This window comes from Mytilus trossulus, chromosome 5 (assembly GCF_036588685.1).
Source record: "Mytilus trossulus isolate FHL-02 chromosome 5, PNRI_Mtr1.1.1.hap1, whole genome shotgun sequence".
Lineage (NCBI taxonomy): Eukaryota > Metazoa > Mollusca > Bivalvia > Mytilida > Mytilidae > Mytilus > Mytilus trossulus.
In genome coordinates this window covers 77,868,090-77,886,537 of record NC_086377.1, presented here as the reverse complement: position 1 = coordinate 77,886,537, position 18,448 = coordinate 77,868,090, and the positions used below count along the sequence as shown (strand labels likewise).

The window sequence follows — 18,448 nt, the reverse complement described above, 5'->3', positions numbered from 1 at the left end:
ATTTTGCCAACCTACATTCTAGCTATGCAGTTTCAGAATCTCTTTTGTATCATGCCTCAGGTCAACTCCGCCATATCTGTCACCAAGGTTCCTCCAGAGCACTGTTAGATAAGGGGGAGCTAACTCGTTTGTGCTTGAACCAAGGGACAGGGGGTCAGTCTATCGCTAGACTTAATGTTCTGATAGGCATAGCTAAAACGCAAAGAAGGTTTTCATAATTTAATAACTGTAACAATTTAAACGAATGATGATAACAAATCAATTAGTAAACAATTCCAAATAATAATAATAATCTAATTAAAGTACCAAGTATCAAAACTAAATATCAAATCCAAAGTAAAGTTATTTCTCCTTAAAATGTAAGATATAAACTAAATGCCAAAATTACTAAATCATACTTACTTACTTAATCTCAATTTCAAAATATAAAAGTTTCAAAAATAAAACAATCTTTAAAAAGTATTTCCAAAGTTAAATTATGAGTCAGAGATAAATTTTGTCTCACACTACACAGTCAACTGCTAGACTGGTAGACAGTCTTAAAGGGCCAGTATAATGACATGAGTAGTGTGAGGTTACGCTGCCGAAACACCGACTGCTATCTTAAAATTCCCAAAAATAAAAGGTGAGTCAAAAATACATTTTTGTCTAAACACTACAAAGTCAACTAGTAGACTGATCGACAGTCTTACAGATCCAGTATAATAGACTTTAGTAGTGAAAGGTTAGGTTTCCGAAAGGTGACTGATTTTCCTAAATTTTACAACGCTATTTATATTAAAACCAAATATAAATCAATATGACTCGACATGTAAATATTACTCTCATTAACAAAAAATAGACATTAATTAACAAAGCCTAATCCTATAATGTTTTGATTACAGCTTTGATAAAAAACGTAAACTTTCCAAGTGACATATGCTAATTACAATTAGTCTTTCAAAATTAAGTGCTTTGAGCAAACTGTGACATTTCGAGTACTAATGCCACAGCATAGGTAAAATTAATTAAACAGATTAATTAAAACTTTTACAAAATACAAACATTAAATTTTCTTTCATAAAATAAAACATTTTTTTATCCAAAATAACACAAACACAAATTTAAGCCAAATAACACACCATGACAGTACCAATGATTCAAGTGTCAACCCGGAGCCTTGAGATAGGAACACTGCTAAATCTATTGTTTCCGTTCTTTAACTTTAATTTGCCTCAACCAAAAGTTTTGAAACTTATTCACAATGCTTATGATCACAAAACGGTCAAAATTACGCGAATCCTGCATCTATATGTGGAAGTTTACTCATTTTTTCACAAGCAGGGGCATCTGTGGTTAATAGACATATTCTCTATTTATGTCAGTAATCAGCTTATTTACTTCCATTGGATTCTTCTTTTAACAGACTTAACTTGTACATTTTTTTTCAGGATCTCTGTGCAGATTGGTAACAGACAGTGATATTTCAAGTTAAATGTGACCAACTAAACAAAGTGTTTCACTAGATTGAGCTCTCTGTCTAAGTGTACTTTAAAGGTTCTTAGCATTGAGTTCAGTTTATTGACATGCGTATACCTTCTGTGTGAATTTTTATGATGTAAAAGCTGACTCATCATACCTACATTTCCATGAAATGAAATCTAAGGTAAAATGATTGAAACTTTTTGCATTATCTATCACAACTGGCAGCACACGATGTTACTGAAGCAGTAAATTTTCCTACTCGATATTCACAGAAATTAAAGGATTTAGTTTCATCTGAACCAAAACATTCTTAAAAATTGAGAATGGAAATTTGGAATGTGTAAATGAGACAGTAACCATGTCAAAATCGCAGAAAGCATGCAGTGAAAGGCAAAGGGTCTTCAACAAAGCGAGAAAATCCCTCGCCCAGAGGCTGGCTTCAGATGGCCCTTAACAAAATGTGTACCAGTTCAAACTCCAAATCATAAAATAAACTTACAATTAAAAACATACAAGACTAACAAAAACTAGAGACTCCTGACTTGACGTCAAGGTAATCATCCCATTGGCACAGAGTCGCATCCAATCATCAAAGGTCAAGAGTCAAAAAGTCATAGTCAAAGTCAAGAGATCCTTGTAAAAAAAACCACAAAGCTGATTTTGAGAAATGGGTTATCGTGGTACACAAAACTAACAATATATCTATATATCTAATATATCTAAGAAGATGTGGTATGAGTTACAATCATACAGTTAATTCTCCATTTAATTCAAACAAAATATACAAGTTTTACATTGAGGGCAAAGGTCAAGCTCACATAAAGTTTCTCGTGCCAAAAGACTCATTATCTTATGACAATACATCTACATGCCACATATTCAGAAGCAATGTCAATTGAAAATTATATTTTGAGATTAAGGTAATATACCGAGGAACACAATGCAACATGATGACACATCCAACGTGCATACATGTAGGTCAGGAGTCAAAAAGTCAAAGTCTGATCAAACGTTCCATGTAAAAAATACACACAGCAGTCTTGCACGATAGCTCATCATGGTACACGTAACAATGTCTTATGTCATGATGCACTATACATGCAAAATATAGAAAACCTAGGGCAGAGACAGAAACACAAGACATATAACTAAACTCTATTTAATGGTACTTGTATTGCAGGTCACTACAATTGCCTTCAACAAAGAATATAAACATGATAAACTCTCGCAACAATGCAAAGTTAAATCAGACTTTCACTAAAGTTTGAGCAGGATTCTTTGCAACGATTATCTTACCACTGTTAATTGAGAATCGAGCCGTGCAGTTATGTCAATAAATTAAAACGGTAAGATTAGACATTAGATATGATAGTACTATGGTAAAGTTATGAAAACACATGATACAGTAATGAAATTGAATATTTGAAACAGTACGACCAGAGCAATACAAGACAGAGTTGTAAACAAAAGAAAGTAGTGATACATATCGAATTTTTAATCCCAATGCAAATTAGTAACTGTTGTTTTCATTCAATTTATTTATTTAAAATATACAACGCTTGGGTTAAACAATGGAAATTAACACTGTATATTTATATAAACGATCAATCTTGTAAAATAAATAAATAAATAATTAGTTTATTATAGTGTCACATATTTGATCAGACAATATATATATACAACAATTCATAATACAAACAAAGATCAAATATCCAGCCTTAGAATAGACTGATGAGACACTTTAAAACACAACAGACAACTGTACATTTATATAAAAAATAAAATGAGCATTTCTTTATAAAATTCAAAAATAATTACTGGTTTATCACATTAAGTAGGCTGTTTTTAAAAATCTTTACTAGTAAAAGTATCAATTAATATTAGATAGACTATATTAATAAAGAGATTACAGATAAAAACATAAGCAATGTTTAAAAGGTTTTGCCAAAAACCGGATACACTTATTTAAATAAAAACTGACAAAAAGAAAGAGAAAAAATATATATATATATATTTCTAGGGAAACAAAAATAATTTAAAATGTGATGATATAAGTAAGTGATCTAGCTAAAAAATATCTGTACTTAAAAGTAACAATAATAAAAATGATAGTAAAAAGAATTTAAAAATATAACTATGAAAAATATATGTTAATATTCAAATAAATTTCTTCCTTCTCCAATAAAAATTGAAAAGTGCGTATGATAATGAGGATTGTATTTCTTTACATTTCATAAGACTGATAAATTGACCGTCAATATCAAGAGTATCAAAGTTTTCTATAAAGTTTTTGGCTCGAGAAAATAAATTATATCTTAAGTCATCATACATAGTGCAGTTCATTAAAGAGTGTTTCTCGTTTTCTAAGACGTCATTCGGACAGACTTTACAACTTCTTTCATTAACTGGTATTTGCGGTCGTGCGTATCGGCCTGTCTCGATTGCCAACGGAAGCGATCCACTTCGGAACAGGACAACAACTCGTTGGACCGATCTTGGCAACTGAAGTTTCAAATATTTTTCTGTTTCTACTTTTTCTTTGTATGTCTATATGTACGTAGTTTATTGCCGTTTGGATTGTTCTTGTCATTAAAAAGTTCGCTTACAAATTCGTCGTTGTCTACAATAATTACGCGCTCATAAATTGTTCTCATCGCAGATTTTGTCGTAATGATATTATCGTTCACTATGTCCGTAGCATTAATCTTTTGTATCATTTTGCTAACTTGGTAGTACCATCCCTTACGCCTATTTGCAATCCATGCTGATATCTTAAGGGTAATACGGACATCGTCTGATCTACTTATTCGACACATCAAACGAATACAAGCAATACGCGGTTTGGTAAAACACAAAGACCATCCAATGTCACCTCTGACGGCGGTATTTGATGTATATTTGCCTGCTGACAAGAAAAACTTGGATGCTTTATTCTGAATCGAATTAATCACTGAAAATGTTTTAGTTCCCCAAATGCCTGCTCCGTAGAATAAAACGGGTTCTACAATAGTGGATATAATTTTGTGTATACACTGTGAGTCATTCCACCAGCACTAATGAACTTTCCATATAGCGCGCCTAGTGCCCTGCTAGCTGACTTCGAAAGTTCTTTAACTGCTTTGTCCATAGTCAAATGCTCATCGAACCATATGCCCAAGTATTTGTACGAAGAAGTGTACTCAATATCCAAGTCGGAACATTTGAATGGGAAGTCCGATCGACTGAAGGGTTTATTCCTGAAATGGATAACGTTGCTTTTGATAGGGTTTATATCAATTTTCCATTCACGGCACCAGTAACAGTATCTAACATCTTCTGGAGACTTTCCTCGTCCGGAGCAATCAGTGCAATGTCATCTGCATATAAAAGTATACTCAGCACAGTATCATCGAAGCAAACACCACAATTTAGATTATTGATACGTTTAGCAAGGTCGTTGATGTAGGCGGCAAATAATGTGGGAGACAATAAACAGCCTTGCTTTACTCCGCAGTCCACATTAAACCATGGTGTATGTCTATCATTGACACGAACTTTACATGTAACATTCTCATATAAGGACTGTAGAGCAGACAGAAATTTGCCACTTATTCCAACTTTTCGAAGTTAAGATGTTTAACATTAGATCTGTAGAATTAACATTATCTGACTAAAGATGTTTACACAACTTGTTTTCATCAACTTCTCATTAAAATCAGATGTTTACAAAATAATTTTTCGTCAGGAAACAAAATAAAACCTAAACTATCTGATTCAGTTCTGTGTTACGAATAAAATGAGGCCCCACTTTATATAATTCTAACAAATATTTGTTGTTCATTAAACCTGTCTGATTAACAACATGGTTTTGTGTAGATTCTGTATAAAATGATGTTTAGTCAGAGTAAGGTGATTATATCTATCATTACCTTGGATGTAGCGTCTAACTGACTGCCCTGAGTGACTAGGTAAGTCACTACCTCCAGGTGTCCTCCCTCAGCCGCCAACATTAATGGTGTGATTCCTCCCTGTAATATCAATATATAACAGACATCAAAACTTGTGTCATAAACTGGACAATGTTGTGAAATAAATATAAACAAAATAAATATCACATGAATCAGTGGTCAAAAGTGAATAAAATGACCAGTCACACTTTTATTTATATTCTACATAAACAACAAATAAACAACATGTTTTATTGTGAGATGTCAGAACTTCCATTAGAAATGTCAGGTTAAAAAAAAAACCTTCTTTCTAGAAACATAAACAATATTTATATCAATGGACTCAGCTGGACAAGACAATTAAAATGAGACCCCACTTTATATAATTCTGTCAATTATTTGTTGTCCATTGAACCTGTCCAATTAACAATGATTAAGAATGACAAAAGGGAAAAAAAAAACTTTTTTTCAAGAAACATTAAAACGAGTAATATTTTCTGATTCAGTACGAAGAGACAAGAAAAATAAGACCCCACTTTATAAAATTCTGTCAAGTATTTCTTATTTTTAAAAGGCATTTTACATTAAATCTGTAGAATTAACATTATCTGACTAAAGATGTTTACACAACTCGTTCTCATCAACTTCTCATTAAAATCAGATGTTTACAAAATATATTTTTTTCAAGAAACAAAATAAAACCTCAACTATCTGATTCAGTTCTGTGTTACGAATAAAATGAGACCCCACTTTATATAATTTTAACAAATATTTGTTGTCCATTAAACCTGTCTGATTAACAACATGATTTTGTGTAGATTCTGTATAAAGTGATGTTTGGTCAGAGTAAGGTCATTATATCTATCATTACCACGTCTGTAGCGTCTAACTGACTGCCGTGAGTGACCAGGTAAGTCACCACTTCCAGGTGTCCTTCCACAGCCGCCAACATTAATGGTGTCCTTCCCCACTGTAATATCAACATATAACAGACATCAAAACTTGTGTCATAAACTGGACAATGTTGTGTAATAAATATAAACAAAATATATATCACATGAATCAGTGGTCAAAACTGAATAAAATGACCAGTCACACTTGTATTTATATTCTACATAAACAACAAATAAACAACATGTTTTATTGTGAGATGTCAGAACTTCCATCAGAACTGTCAGGTTAAAAATAACTTTTTTCTAGAAACATAAAGCATATTTATATCAATGGACTCAGTTGGACAAGACAATTAAAATGAGACCCCACTTTATATAATTCTATTAAATATTTGTTGTCCATTAAATCTGTATGATTAACAATGATTACGTAGAATGATCAAAGTTAAAAAAAAACAACTTTTTTTCAAGAAACATTAAAACGAGTTATATTTTCTGATTCAGTACGAAGAGACAAGAAAAATAAGACCCCACTTTATATAATTCTGTCGAGTATTTGTTATTTTTAAAAGATGTTTTACATTAAATCTATAGAATTAACATTATCTGACTAAAGATGTTAACACAACTTGTTCTCTTCAACTTCTCATTAAAATCAGATGTTTACAAAAAAAAATTTTCTTCAGGAAACAAAATAAAACCATAACTATCTGATTCAGTTCTGTGTTACGAATAAAATGAGACCCCACTTTATATAATTCTATCAAATATTTGTTGTCCATTAAACCTGTCTGATTAACAACATGATTTTGTGTAGATTCTGTATAAAGTGATGTTTGGTCAGAGTAAGGTGATTATATCTATCATTACCTTGGATGTAGCGTCTAACTGACTGCCGTGAGTGACAAGGTAAGTCACCACCTCCAGGTGTCCTCTCACAGCCGCCAACATTAATGGTGTCCTTCCTGCCTGTAATATCAACATATAACAGACATCAAAACTTGTGTCATAAACTGGACAATGTTGTGTAATAAATATAAACAAAATATATATCACATGAATCAGTGGTCAAAACTGAATAAAATGACCAGTCACAATTTTATTTATATTCTACATAAACAAAGTTAACACAACTTGTTCTCATCAACTTCTCATTAAAATCAGATGTTTACATGTTTTATTGTGAGATGTCAGAACTTCCATCAGAACTGTCAGGTAAAAAAAAAACTGTCTTCTAAGAAACATAAACAATATTTATATCAATGGACTCAGCTGGACAAGACATTTAAAATGAGATCCCACTTTATATAATTCTATCAAATATTTGTTGTCCATTAAATCTGTCTGATTAACAATGATTACGTAGAATGATCAACAGTTTTTAAAAAAAATATTTTTTTCAAGAAACATCAAAACGAGTTGTATTTTCTGATTCAGTACGAAGAGACAAGAAAAATAAGACCCCACTTTATATAATTCTGTCATGTATTTGTTATTTTTAAAAGATGTTTTACATTAAATCTGTAGAATTAACATTATCTGACTAAAGATGTTAACACAACTTGTTCTCATCAACTTCTCATTAAAATCAGATGTTTACAAAATAACTTTTCATCAGGAAACAAAATAAAACCTTAACTATCTGATTCAGTTCTGTGTTACGAATAAAATGAGACCCCACTTTATATAATCCTAACAAATATTTGTTGTCCATTAAACCTGTCTGATTAACAACATGATTTTGTGTAGATTCTGTAGAAAGTGATGTTTGTTCAGATTAAGGTGATTATATCTATCATTACTCTGGTGTCTGTAGCGTCTAACTGACCGCCCTGAGTGACCAGGTAAGTCACCACCTCCAGGTGTCCCCACTCAGCGGCCAACATTAATGGTGTCCTTCGCCCCTGTAATATCAACATATAACAGATATCAAAACTTGTGTCATAAACTGGACAATGTTGTGTAATAAATACAAACAAAATATATATCACATGAATCAGTGGTCAAAACTGAATAAAATGACCAGTCACACTTTTATTTATATTCTACATCAGACTTGGGGTAATTGTAATTGTAATCGTTAATCAGCTGTAATTGATTACAATTTTCAAAGTAATCATTGTAATCATTAATCAGCCAAAAATCTGATTACATGTAATTTAATTTTAATCAATAACTTTTCAAAATGCCCTGTAATCCTGATTACTTTATGATTACATTCTGATTACAATGAAAAAAATCTTGAACTGTGGTCAATAAATGAACCTTTTTTTTCTTCTTATTGAATGAATATTCAACAAGTTAAGATAGTTTGGTTTACTTTTTAAAGCATGTTTATAATTGATTGTATACTTCAGTAAGAAATAAACTGTTACAGTATTTAAAAGTCATAATAAGCCTAAGAAGAGACATGTCATACAATGTTATGTCTCTAGAAAAAGATATTGTACATATATTCACAATTTAAAGACGTACATATATATTTGATTAAAAACTATCATATTTAAGTGGTATTATACTTTTCTTAAACCCTGAATTATAATCTTTTGTTAATATTGTGATTTTTGTCAACTCTGAATTGACAGGTAGGAAACCAATTAAGGTTTGTTTTTAATGCAATTACCAATTGAGTATACATAATGTAGCTGTAGGACAATATATGAAAAAAGATTAATCAGACATGTGAAAATTTATCTAATTAGCACAAACTTAATTAAAAATTGGACAAATATCTTGCTTAAAATAAGTAAATTTTAGTATGTACTTGGACTGGACATGTGAAATGCATTGATTTATAGTATTTTATTTTGTTAATAATTTGTTAAAAGAATTCTATTAAAACTTTACATAGTTTTTATCTGGTAACTTTATTTCATCCAAATTTTAACTTTCATAGACTGCACCTTGAAATACATGCAAAGTCTGGTAGAGGTTAGAAGACAAACAGCAAACTCTTTATAAAGCCAGATTCAATTGAAGTCAAAATAATTCAGAGATAAATTATGATAAAGTGTAATGGGTGACACAATGTTCATGCACACATGTATGTATGTTTGTAGTGAACTTTTGTGGTTTATTAAATAGATGTAATTTGATGTTGTCATTTTATAATATACAAAACAAAATCCTTTGGAAAAAGTGCTATAGTTATATATTAAACGTTAATTCATTCACATCATTTAAAATGTGTTTTTTTTATTCATTGTAATCAGATGTAATCATGATTACTTTGCCAATGTAATCATTAATTTAATCAGACACTTTCAGAAATGATGTAATCGTTAATTTAATTTAATCGTACATATGACAAAGTAATTGTAATTTAATCAATTTCATTGAAAGTAATCGGACCCATCTCTGTTCTACATAAACAACAAATAAACAACATGTTTTATTGTGAGATGTTAGAACTTCAATCAGAACTGTCAGGTTAAAAAAAAAACTTTTTTTCTAGAAACATAAACAATATTTATATCAATAGACTCAGCTGGACAAGACAATTAAAATGAGACCCCACTTTATATAATTCTATCAAATATTTGTTGTCCATTAAACCCGTCTGATTAACAATGATTACGTAGAATGATCAACAGTTTAAAAAAAAAAATTCAAGAAACATTAAAACGAGTAATATTTTCTGATTCAGTACGAAGAGACAAGAAAAATAAGACCCCACTTTATATAATTCTGTCAAGTATTTGTTATTTTTAAAAGGCATTTTACATTAAATCTGTAGAATTAACATTATCTGACTTCAGATGATAACACAACTTGTTCTCATCAACTTCTCATTAAAATCAGATGTTTACAAAATTATTTTTTCGTCAGGAAACAAAATAAAACCTCAACTATCTGATTCAGTTCTGTGCTACGAATAAAATGAGACCCCACTTTATATAATTCTAACAAATATTTGTTGTCCATTAAACTTGTCTGATTAACAACATGATTTTGTGTAGATTCTGTATAAAGTGATGTTTGGTCAGAGTAAGGTGATTATATCTATCATTACCATGGTGTCTGTAGCCTCTAACTGACTGCCGTGAGTGACCAGGTAAGTCACGACCTCCAGGTGTCCTCTCCTAGCCGCCAACATTAATGGTGTCCATCCATTCTGTAATATCAACATATAACAGATATCAAAACTTGTGTCATAAACTGGACAATGTTGTGTAATAAATATAAACAAAATATATATCACATGAATCAGTGGTCAACACTGAATAAAATGACCAGTCACACTTTTATTTATATTCAACATAAACAACAAATAAACAACATGTTTTAATGTGAGATGTCAGAACTTCCATCAGAACTGTCAGGTTAAACAATGGACTCAGCTGGACAAGACAATTAAAATGAGACCCCACTTTATATAATTCTATCAAATATTTGATGTCCATTAAATCTGTTTGATTAACAATGATTACATTGAATGATCAAAGTTAAAAAAAAAAAAATTTTTCAAGAAACATTAAAACAAGTAATATTTTCTGATTCAGTACGAAGAGACAAGAAAAATAAGACCCCACTTTATATAATTCTGTCAAGTATTTGTTATTTTTAAAAGATGTTTTACATTAGATCTGTAGAATTAACATTATCTGACTAAAGATGTTAACACAACTTGTTCTCTTTAACTTCTCATTAAAATCAAATGTTTACAAAATAATTTTTCGTCAGGAAACAAAATAAAACCTTTACTTTCTGATTCAGTTCTATGTTACGAATAAAATGAGACCCCACTTTATATAATTCTTACAAATATTTGTTGTCCATTAAACCTGTCTGATTAACAGTATTTTGTGTCGATTCAAAATAATGATCAAAGCTTAGAACATATTTAGTGGTATTTCCGTGTAAAATGTTTGGTGTCTACCAGCTGCTTCATATCATATGTGTTGTGGTGAGTATAAGGGTAATATAGCAATGGTGTATGTTTGTGGTGAGTATAAGGGTAATATAGCAATGGTGTATGTTTGGTGAGTATAAGGGTAATATAGCAATGGTGTATGTTTGTGGTGTGTATAAGGGTGATATAACAATGGTGTATGTTTGTTGTGAGTATAAGGGTAATATATCAATGGTGTATGTTTGTGGTGAGTATAAGGGTAATATAGCAATGGTGTATGTTTGTGGTGTGTATAAGGGTGATATAACAATGGTGTATGTTTGTTGTGAGTATAAGGGTAATATATCAATGGTGTATGTTTGTGGTGAGTATAAGGGTGATATCGCAATGGTGTATGTTTGTGGTGAGTATAAGGGTAGTATAGCAATGGTGTATGTTTGTGGTGAGTATAAGTGTAATATAGCAATGGTGTATGTTTGTGGTGAGTATAAGGGTAATATAGCAATGGTGTATGTTTGTGGTGAGTATAAGGGTGATATAGTAATGGTGTATGTTTGTGGGGAGTATAAGGGTAATATTGCAATGGTGTATGTGTGTGGTGAGTATAAGGGTGATATAGTAATGGTGTATGTTTGTGGGGAGTATAAGGGTAATATAGCAATGGTGTATGTGTGTGGTGTGTATAAGGGTAATATAGCAATGGTGTATGTTTGTGGTGAGTATAAGGGTAATATATCAATGGTGTATGTTTGTGGTGAGTATAAGGGTAATATAGCAATGGTGTATGTTTGTGGTTAGTATAAGGGTGATATAGTAATGGTGTATGTTTGTGGTGAGTATAAGGGTGATATAGTAATGGTGTATGTTTGTGGTGAGTATAAGGGTAATATAGCAATGGTGTATGTTTGTGGTGAGTATAAGGGTGATATAGTAATGGTGTATGTTTGTGGTGAGTATAAGGGTGATATAGTAATGGTTTATGTTTGTGGGGAGTATAAGGGTAATATAGCAATGGTGTATGTGTGTGGTGAGTATAAGGGTGATATAGTAATGGTGTATGTTTGTGGGGAGTATAAGGGTAATATAGCAATGGTGTATTTGTGTGGTGTGTATAAGGGTAATATAGCAATGGTGTATGTTTGTGGTGAGTATAAGGGTAATATATCAATGGTGTATGTTTGTGGTGAGTATAAGGGTAATATAGCAATGGTGTGTTTGTGGTGAGTATAAGGATAATATAGCAATGGTGTATGTTTGTGGTGAGTATAAGGGTAATATAGCAATGGTGTATGTGTGTGGTGTGTATAAGGGTAATATAGCAATGGTGTATGTTTGTGGTGATTATAAGGGTAATATAACAATGGTGTATGTTTGTGGTGAGTATAAGGGTAATATAGCAATGGTGTGTTTGTGGTGAGTATAAGGGTAATATAGCAATGGTGTATGTTTGTGGTGAGTATAAGGGTAATATAGCAATGGTGTATGTTTGTGGTGAGTGTAAGGGTAATATAGCAATGGTGTATGTTTGTGGTGAGTATAAGGGTAATATAGCAATGGTGTGTTTGTGGTGAGTATAAGGGTAATATAGCAATGGTGTATGTTTGTGGTGAGTATAAGGGTAATATAGCAATGGTGTATGTGTGTGGTGAGTATAAGGGTAATATAACAATGGTGTATGTTTGTGGTGAGTATAAGGGTAATATAGCAATGGTGTATGTTTGTGGTGAGTATAAGTAAAGAACTGCAATAAGCCATGTTTATTTTTTTCAAGTTTGCATTGCCTATAAGTGTGATCTGTCACTTGTTTGTGATGAGTGTAATAATGTCATTGCTATATCACATGTTGGTGTTGAGGTAAAGAGTGTCATTGCTATGTCACATGTTGATGTTGAGGTAAAGAGTGTCATTGCTATGTCTAATGTTGGTGTTGACTATCAGAGTGTCAATGTGATGTCACATGTTGGTGTTGACTATAAGAGTGTCATTGCTATGTCACATGTTGGTGTTGACTATAAGAGTGTCATTGCTATGTCACATGTTGGTGTTGACTATAAGAGTGTCATTGCTATGTCACACATGTTGGTGTTGACTATAAAAGTGTCATTGCTATGTCACATGTTGGTGTTGACTATCATAGTGTCATTGCTATGTCACATGTTAGTGTTGACTATAAGAGTGTCATTGCTATGTCACATGTTGGTGTTGACTATAATAGTGTTGTTGCTATGTCACATGTTGGTGTTGAGCATATGAGTTTCATTGCTACATCACAGGTTGGTGTTGACTATAAGAGTGTCATTGCTATGTCACATGTTAGTGTTGACTAGAAGAGTGTCATTGCTATGTCACATGTTGGTGTTGACTATAATAGTGTCATTGCTATGTCACATGTTGATGTTGACTATAATAGTTATCAAGGTACCAGGATTATAATTTAGTACGCCAGACTCGCGTTTCGTCTACATAAGACTCACCAGTGACGCTCATATCAAAATATTTATAAAGCCAAACAATTACAAAGTTGAAGAGCATTGAGGATCCAAAATTCCAAAAAGTTGTGCCAAATATGGCTAAGGAAATCTATGCCTAGAATAAGAAAATCCTTAGTTTTTCGAAATGTTTTAACTTTTGTTAACAGGAAATTTATAAAAAATGACCACATTATTGATATTCATGTCAACACCGAAGTGTTGACTACTAGGCTGGTGATAACCTAGGGGACGAAACGTCCACCAGCAGTGGCATCGACCCAGTGGTGTAAATAGTTATCAAAGGTACCAGGATTATAATTTAGTACGCCAGACACGTAGTGTGTCATTTATATGTCACATGTTGGTGTTGAGCATATGAGTGTCATTTCTATGTTACATGTTGGTGTTGATGATAAGAGTGTCATTGCTATGTCAAATGTTGGTGTTGAGGTAAAGAGTGTAATTGGTATGTCACATGTTGCTGTTGAGGTAAAGAGTGTCATTTCTATGTCACGTGTTGGTGTTGACTATAATAGTGTCATTGCTATGTCACATGTTGGTGTTGAGCATATGAGTGTCATTGCTATGTCACATGTTGGTGTTGAGCTTATGAGTGTCATTGCTATGTCACATGTTTGTGTTTACTATCATAGTGTCCTTGCTATGTCACATGTTGGTGTTGACTATAAGAGCGTCATTGCTATGTCACATGTTGGTGTTGAGCACAAGAGTGTCATTGCTATGTCACATGTTGTATGATCAGGTTTCACATGTCATGTTCAGTACCGGAGTGGTAAATGGATGTTGTATGATGTGGTGTTACATGTCATGTTCAGTACAGGAGTGGTAAATGAATGTTGTATGATCAGGTGTCACATGTCATGTTCAGTACAAGTGTGGTAAATGTATGTTGTATGATCAGGTGTCACATGTCATGTTCAGTACCGGAGTGGTAAATGGATGTTGTATGATGTGGTGTTACATGTCATGTTCAGTACAGGAGTGGTAAATGAAAGATGTATGATCAGGTGTCACATGTCATGTTCAGTACAAGAGTGGTAAATGTATGTTGTATGATCAGGTGTCACATGTCATGTTCAGTACAGGAGTGGTAAATGTATGTTGTATGATCAGGTGGCACATGTCATGTTCAGTACAAGAGTGGTAAATGAATGTTGTATGATCAGGTGTTACATGTCATGTTCAGAACAGGAGTGGTAAATGAATGTTGTATGATCAGGTGTCACATGTCATGTTCAGTACAGGAGTGGCATATGCATGTTGTATAATCAGGTGTTACATTCCATTTTCAGTACAGGAGTGGTAAATGCAGGTTGTATGATCAGGTGTCACATGTCATGTTCAGTACAGGAGTGGTAAATGCAGGTTGTATGATCAGGTGTCACATGTCATGTTCAGTTCTGGAGTGGTAAATGAATGTTGTATAATCAGGTGTCACATGTCATGTTCAAAACAGGAGTGGTTAATGAATGTTGTATGATCAGGTGGCACATGTCATGTTCAGTACAATAGTGGTAAATGAATGTTGTATGATCAGGTGTTACATGTCATGTTCAGTACAGGAGTGGTAAATGTATGTTGTATGATCAGGTGGCACATGTCATGTTCAGTAAAAGAGTGGTAAATGAATGTTGTATGATCAGGTGTTACATGTCATGTTCAGAACAGGAGTGGTAAATGAATGTTGTATGATCAGGTGTCACATGTCATGTTCAGTACAGGAGTGGCATATGCATGTTGTATAATCAGGTGTTACATTCCATTTTCAGTACAGGAGTGGTAAATGCAGGTTGTATGATCAGGTGTCACATGTCATGTTCAGTACAGGAGTGGTAAATGCAGGTTGTATGATCAGGTGTCACATGTCATGTTCAGTTCTGGAGTGGTAAATGAATGTTGTATAATCAGGTGTCACATGTCATGTTCAAAACAGGAGTGGTTAATGAATGTTGTATGATCAGGTGGCACATGTCATGTTCAGTACAAGAGTGGTAAATGTATGTTGTATAATCAGGTGTTACATGTCATGTTCAGTACAAGAGTGGTAAATGAATGTTGTATGATCAGGTGTCACATGTCATGTTCAGTACAGGAGTGGTAAATGCAGGTTGTATGATCAGGTGTCACATGTCATGTTCAGTTCTGGAGTGGTAAATGAATGTTGTATAATCAGGTGTCACATGTCATGTTCAAAACAGGAGTGGTTAATGAATGTTGTATGATCAGGTGGCACATGTCATGTTCAGTACAAGAGTGGTAAATGTATGTTGTATAATCAGGTGTTACATGTCATGTTCAGTACAAGAGTGGTAAATGAATGTTGTATGATCAGGTGGCACATGTCATGTTCAGTACAAGAGTGGTAAATGTATGTTGTATAATCAGGTGTTACATGTCATGTTCAGTACAAGAGTGGTAAATGAATGTTGTATGATCAGGTGTCACATGTCATATTCAGTACAGGAGTGGTAAATGAAAGTTGTATGATCAGGTGTTACATGTCATGTTCAGTACAAGAGTGGTAAATGCATGTTGTATAATCAGGTGTTACATTCCATTTTCAGTACAGGAGTGGTAAATGCAGGTTGTATGATCAGGTGTCACATGTCATGTTCAGTACAGGAGTGGTAAATGCAGGTTGTATGATCAGGTGTCACATGTCATGTTTAGTACAGGAGTGGTTAATGAATGTTGTATAATCAGGTGTTACATGTCATGTTCAGTACAAGAGTTGTAAATGTATGTTGTATAATCAGGTGTTACATGTCATGTTCAGTACAAGAGTGGTAAATGAATGTTGTATAATCAGGTGTTACATGTCATGTTCAGTACAAGAGTGGTAAATGAATGTTGTATGAGCAGGTGGCACATGTCATGTTCAGTACAAGAGTGGTAAATGTATGTTGTATAATCAGGTGTTACATGTCATGTTCAGTACAAGAGTGGTAAATGAATGTTGTATGATCAGGTGTCACATGTCATGTTCAGTACAAGAGTTGTAAATGAAAGTTGTATGATCAGGTGTCACATGTCATGTTCAGTACAAGAGTGTTAAATGTATGTTGTATAATCAGGTGTTACATGTCATGTTCAGTACAAGAGTGGTAAATGAATGTTGTATGATCAGGTGGCACATGTCATGTTCAGTACAAGAGTGGTAAATGTATGTTGTATAATCAGGTGTTACATGTCATGTTCAGTACAAGAGTGGTAAATGAATGTTGTATGATCAGGTGTCACATGTCATGTTCAGTACAAGAGTTGTAAATGAAAGTTGTATGATCAGGTGTCACATGTCATGTTCAGTACAGGAGTGGTAAATGCATGTTGTATAATCAGGTGTTACATTCCATTTTCAGTACAGGAGTGGTAAATGCAGGTTGTATGATCAGGTGTCACATGTCATGTTCAGTACAGGAGTGGTAAATGCAGGTTGTATGATCAGGTGTCACATGTCATGTTTAGTACAGGAGTGGTTAATGAATGTTGTATAATCAGGTGTTACATGTCATGTTCAGTACAAGAGTGGTTAATAAATGTTGTATGATCAGGTATTACATGTCTTGTTCAGTACAAGAGTTGTAAATGAAAGTTGTATGATCAGGTGTCACATGTCATGTTCAGTACAGGAGTGGTAAATGCATGTTGTATAATCAGGTGTTACATTCCATTTTCAGTACAGGAGTGGTAAATGCAGGTTGTATGATCAGGTGTCACATGTCATGTTCAGTACAGGAGTGGTAAATGCAGGTTGTATGATCAGGTGTCACATGTCATGTTCAGTTCTGGAGTGGTAAATGAATGTTGTATAATCAGGTGTCACATGTCATGTTCAAAACAGGAGTGGTTAATGAATGTTGTATGATCAGGTGGCACATGTCATGTTCAGTACAAGAGTGGTAAATGTATGTTGTATAATCAGGTGTTACATGTCATGTTCAGTACAAGAGTGGTAAATGAATGTTGTATGATCAGGTGTCACATGTCATGTTCAGTACAGGAGTGGTAAATGCAGGTTGTATGATCAGGTGTCACATGTCATGTTCAGTTCTGGAGTGGTAAATGAATGTTGTATAATCAGGTGTCACATGTCATGTTCAAAACAGGAGTGGTTAATGAATGTTGTATGATCAGGTGGCACATGTCATGTTCAGTACAAGAGTGGTAAATGTATGTTGTATAATCAGGTGTTACATGTCATGTTCAGTACAAGAGTGGTAAATGAATGTTGTATGATCAGGTGGCACATGTCATGGTCAGTACAAGAGTGGTAAATGTATGTTGTATAATCAGGTGTTACATGTCATGTTCAGTACAAGAGTGGTAAATGAATGTTGTATGATCAGGTGTCACATGTCATATTCAGTACAGGAGTGGTAAATGAAAGTTGTATGATCAGGTGTTACATGTCATGTTCAGTACAAGAGTGGTAAATGCATGTTGTATAATCAGGTGTTACATTCCATTTTCAGTACAGGAGTGGTAAATGCAGGTTGTATGATCAGGTGTCACATGTCATGTTCAGTACAGGAGTGGTAAATGCAGGTTGTATGATCAGGTGTCACATGTCATGTTTAGTACAGGAGTGGTTAATGAATGTTGTATAATCAGGTGTTACATGTCATGTTCAGTACAAGAGTGGTAAATGTATGTTGTATAATCAGGTGTTACATGTCATGTTCAGTACAAGAGTGGTAAATGAATGTTGTATGATCAGGTGGCACATGTCATGTTCAGTACAAGAGTGGTAAATGTATGTTGTATAATCAGGTGTTACATGTCATGTTCAGTACAAGAGTGGTAAATGAATGTTGTATGATC

At 33.4% G+C, this 18,448-nt stretch overlaps 1 protein-coding gene across 1 annotated transcript in view; it reads right to left on the bottom strand.

Annotated features, from left to right (window-relative positions):
* Nucleotides 1–10,412, bottom strand: part of LOC134718328 (ankyrin repeat domain-containing protein 50-like) — a 33,602-nt gene extending 23,190 nt beyond the window's left edge. Inside the window, exons 1-6 of the mRNA XM_063580823.1 lie at nucleotides 10,296–10,412; nucleotides 8,086–8,187; nucleotides 7,154–7,252; nucleotides 6,262–6,360; nucleotides 5,373–5,471; nucleotides 4,753–5,025 (exon numbers count right to left, since the gene is read on the bottom strand). Coding sequence (XP_063436893.1) covers nucleotides 4,753–5,025; nucleotides 5,373–5,471; nucleotides 6,262–6,360; nucleotides 7,154–7,252; nucleotides 8,086–8,187; nucleotides 10,296–10,412 — 789 coding nt within the window. The remainder of the gene's footprint in view (nucleotides 1–4,752; nucleotides 5,026–5,372; nucleotides 5,472–6,261; nucleotides 6,361–7,153; nucleotides 7,253–8,085; nucleotides 8,188–10,295) is intronic.
* Nucleotides 10,413–18,448: the final 8,036 nt, after the last annotated feature.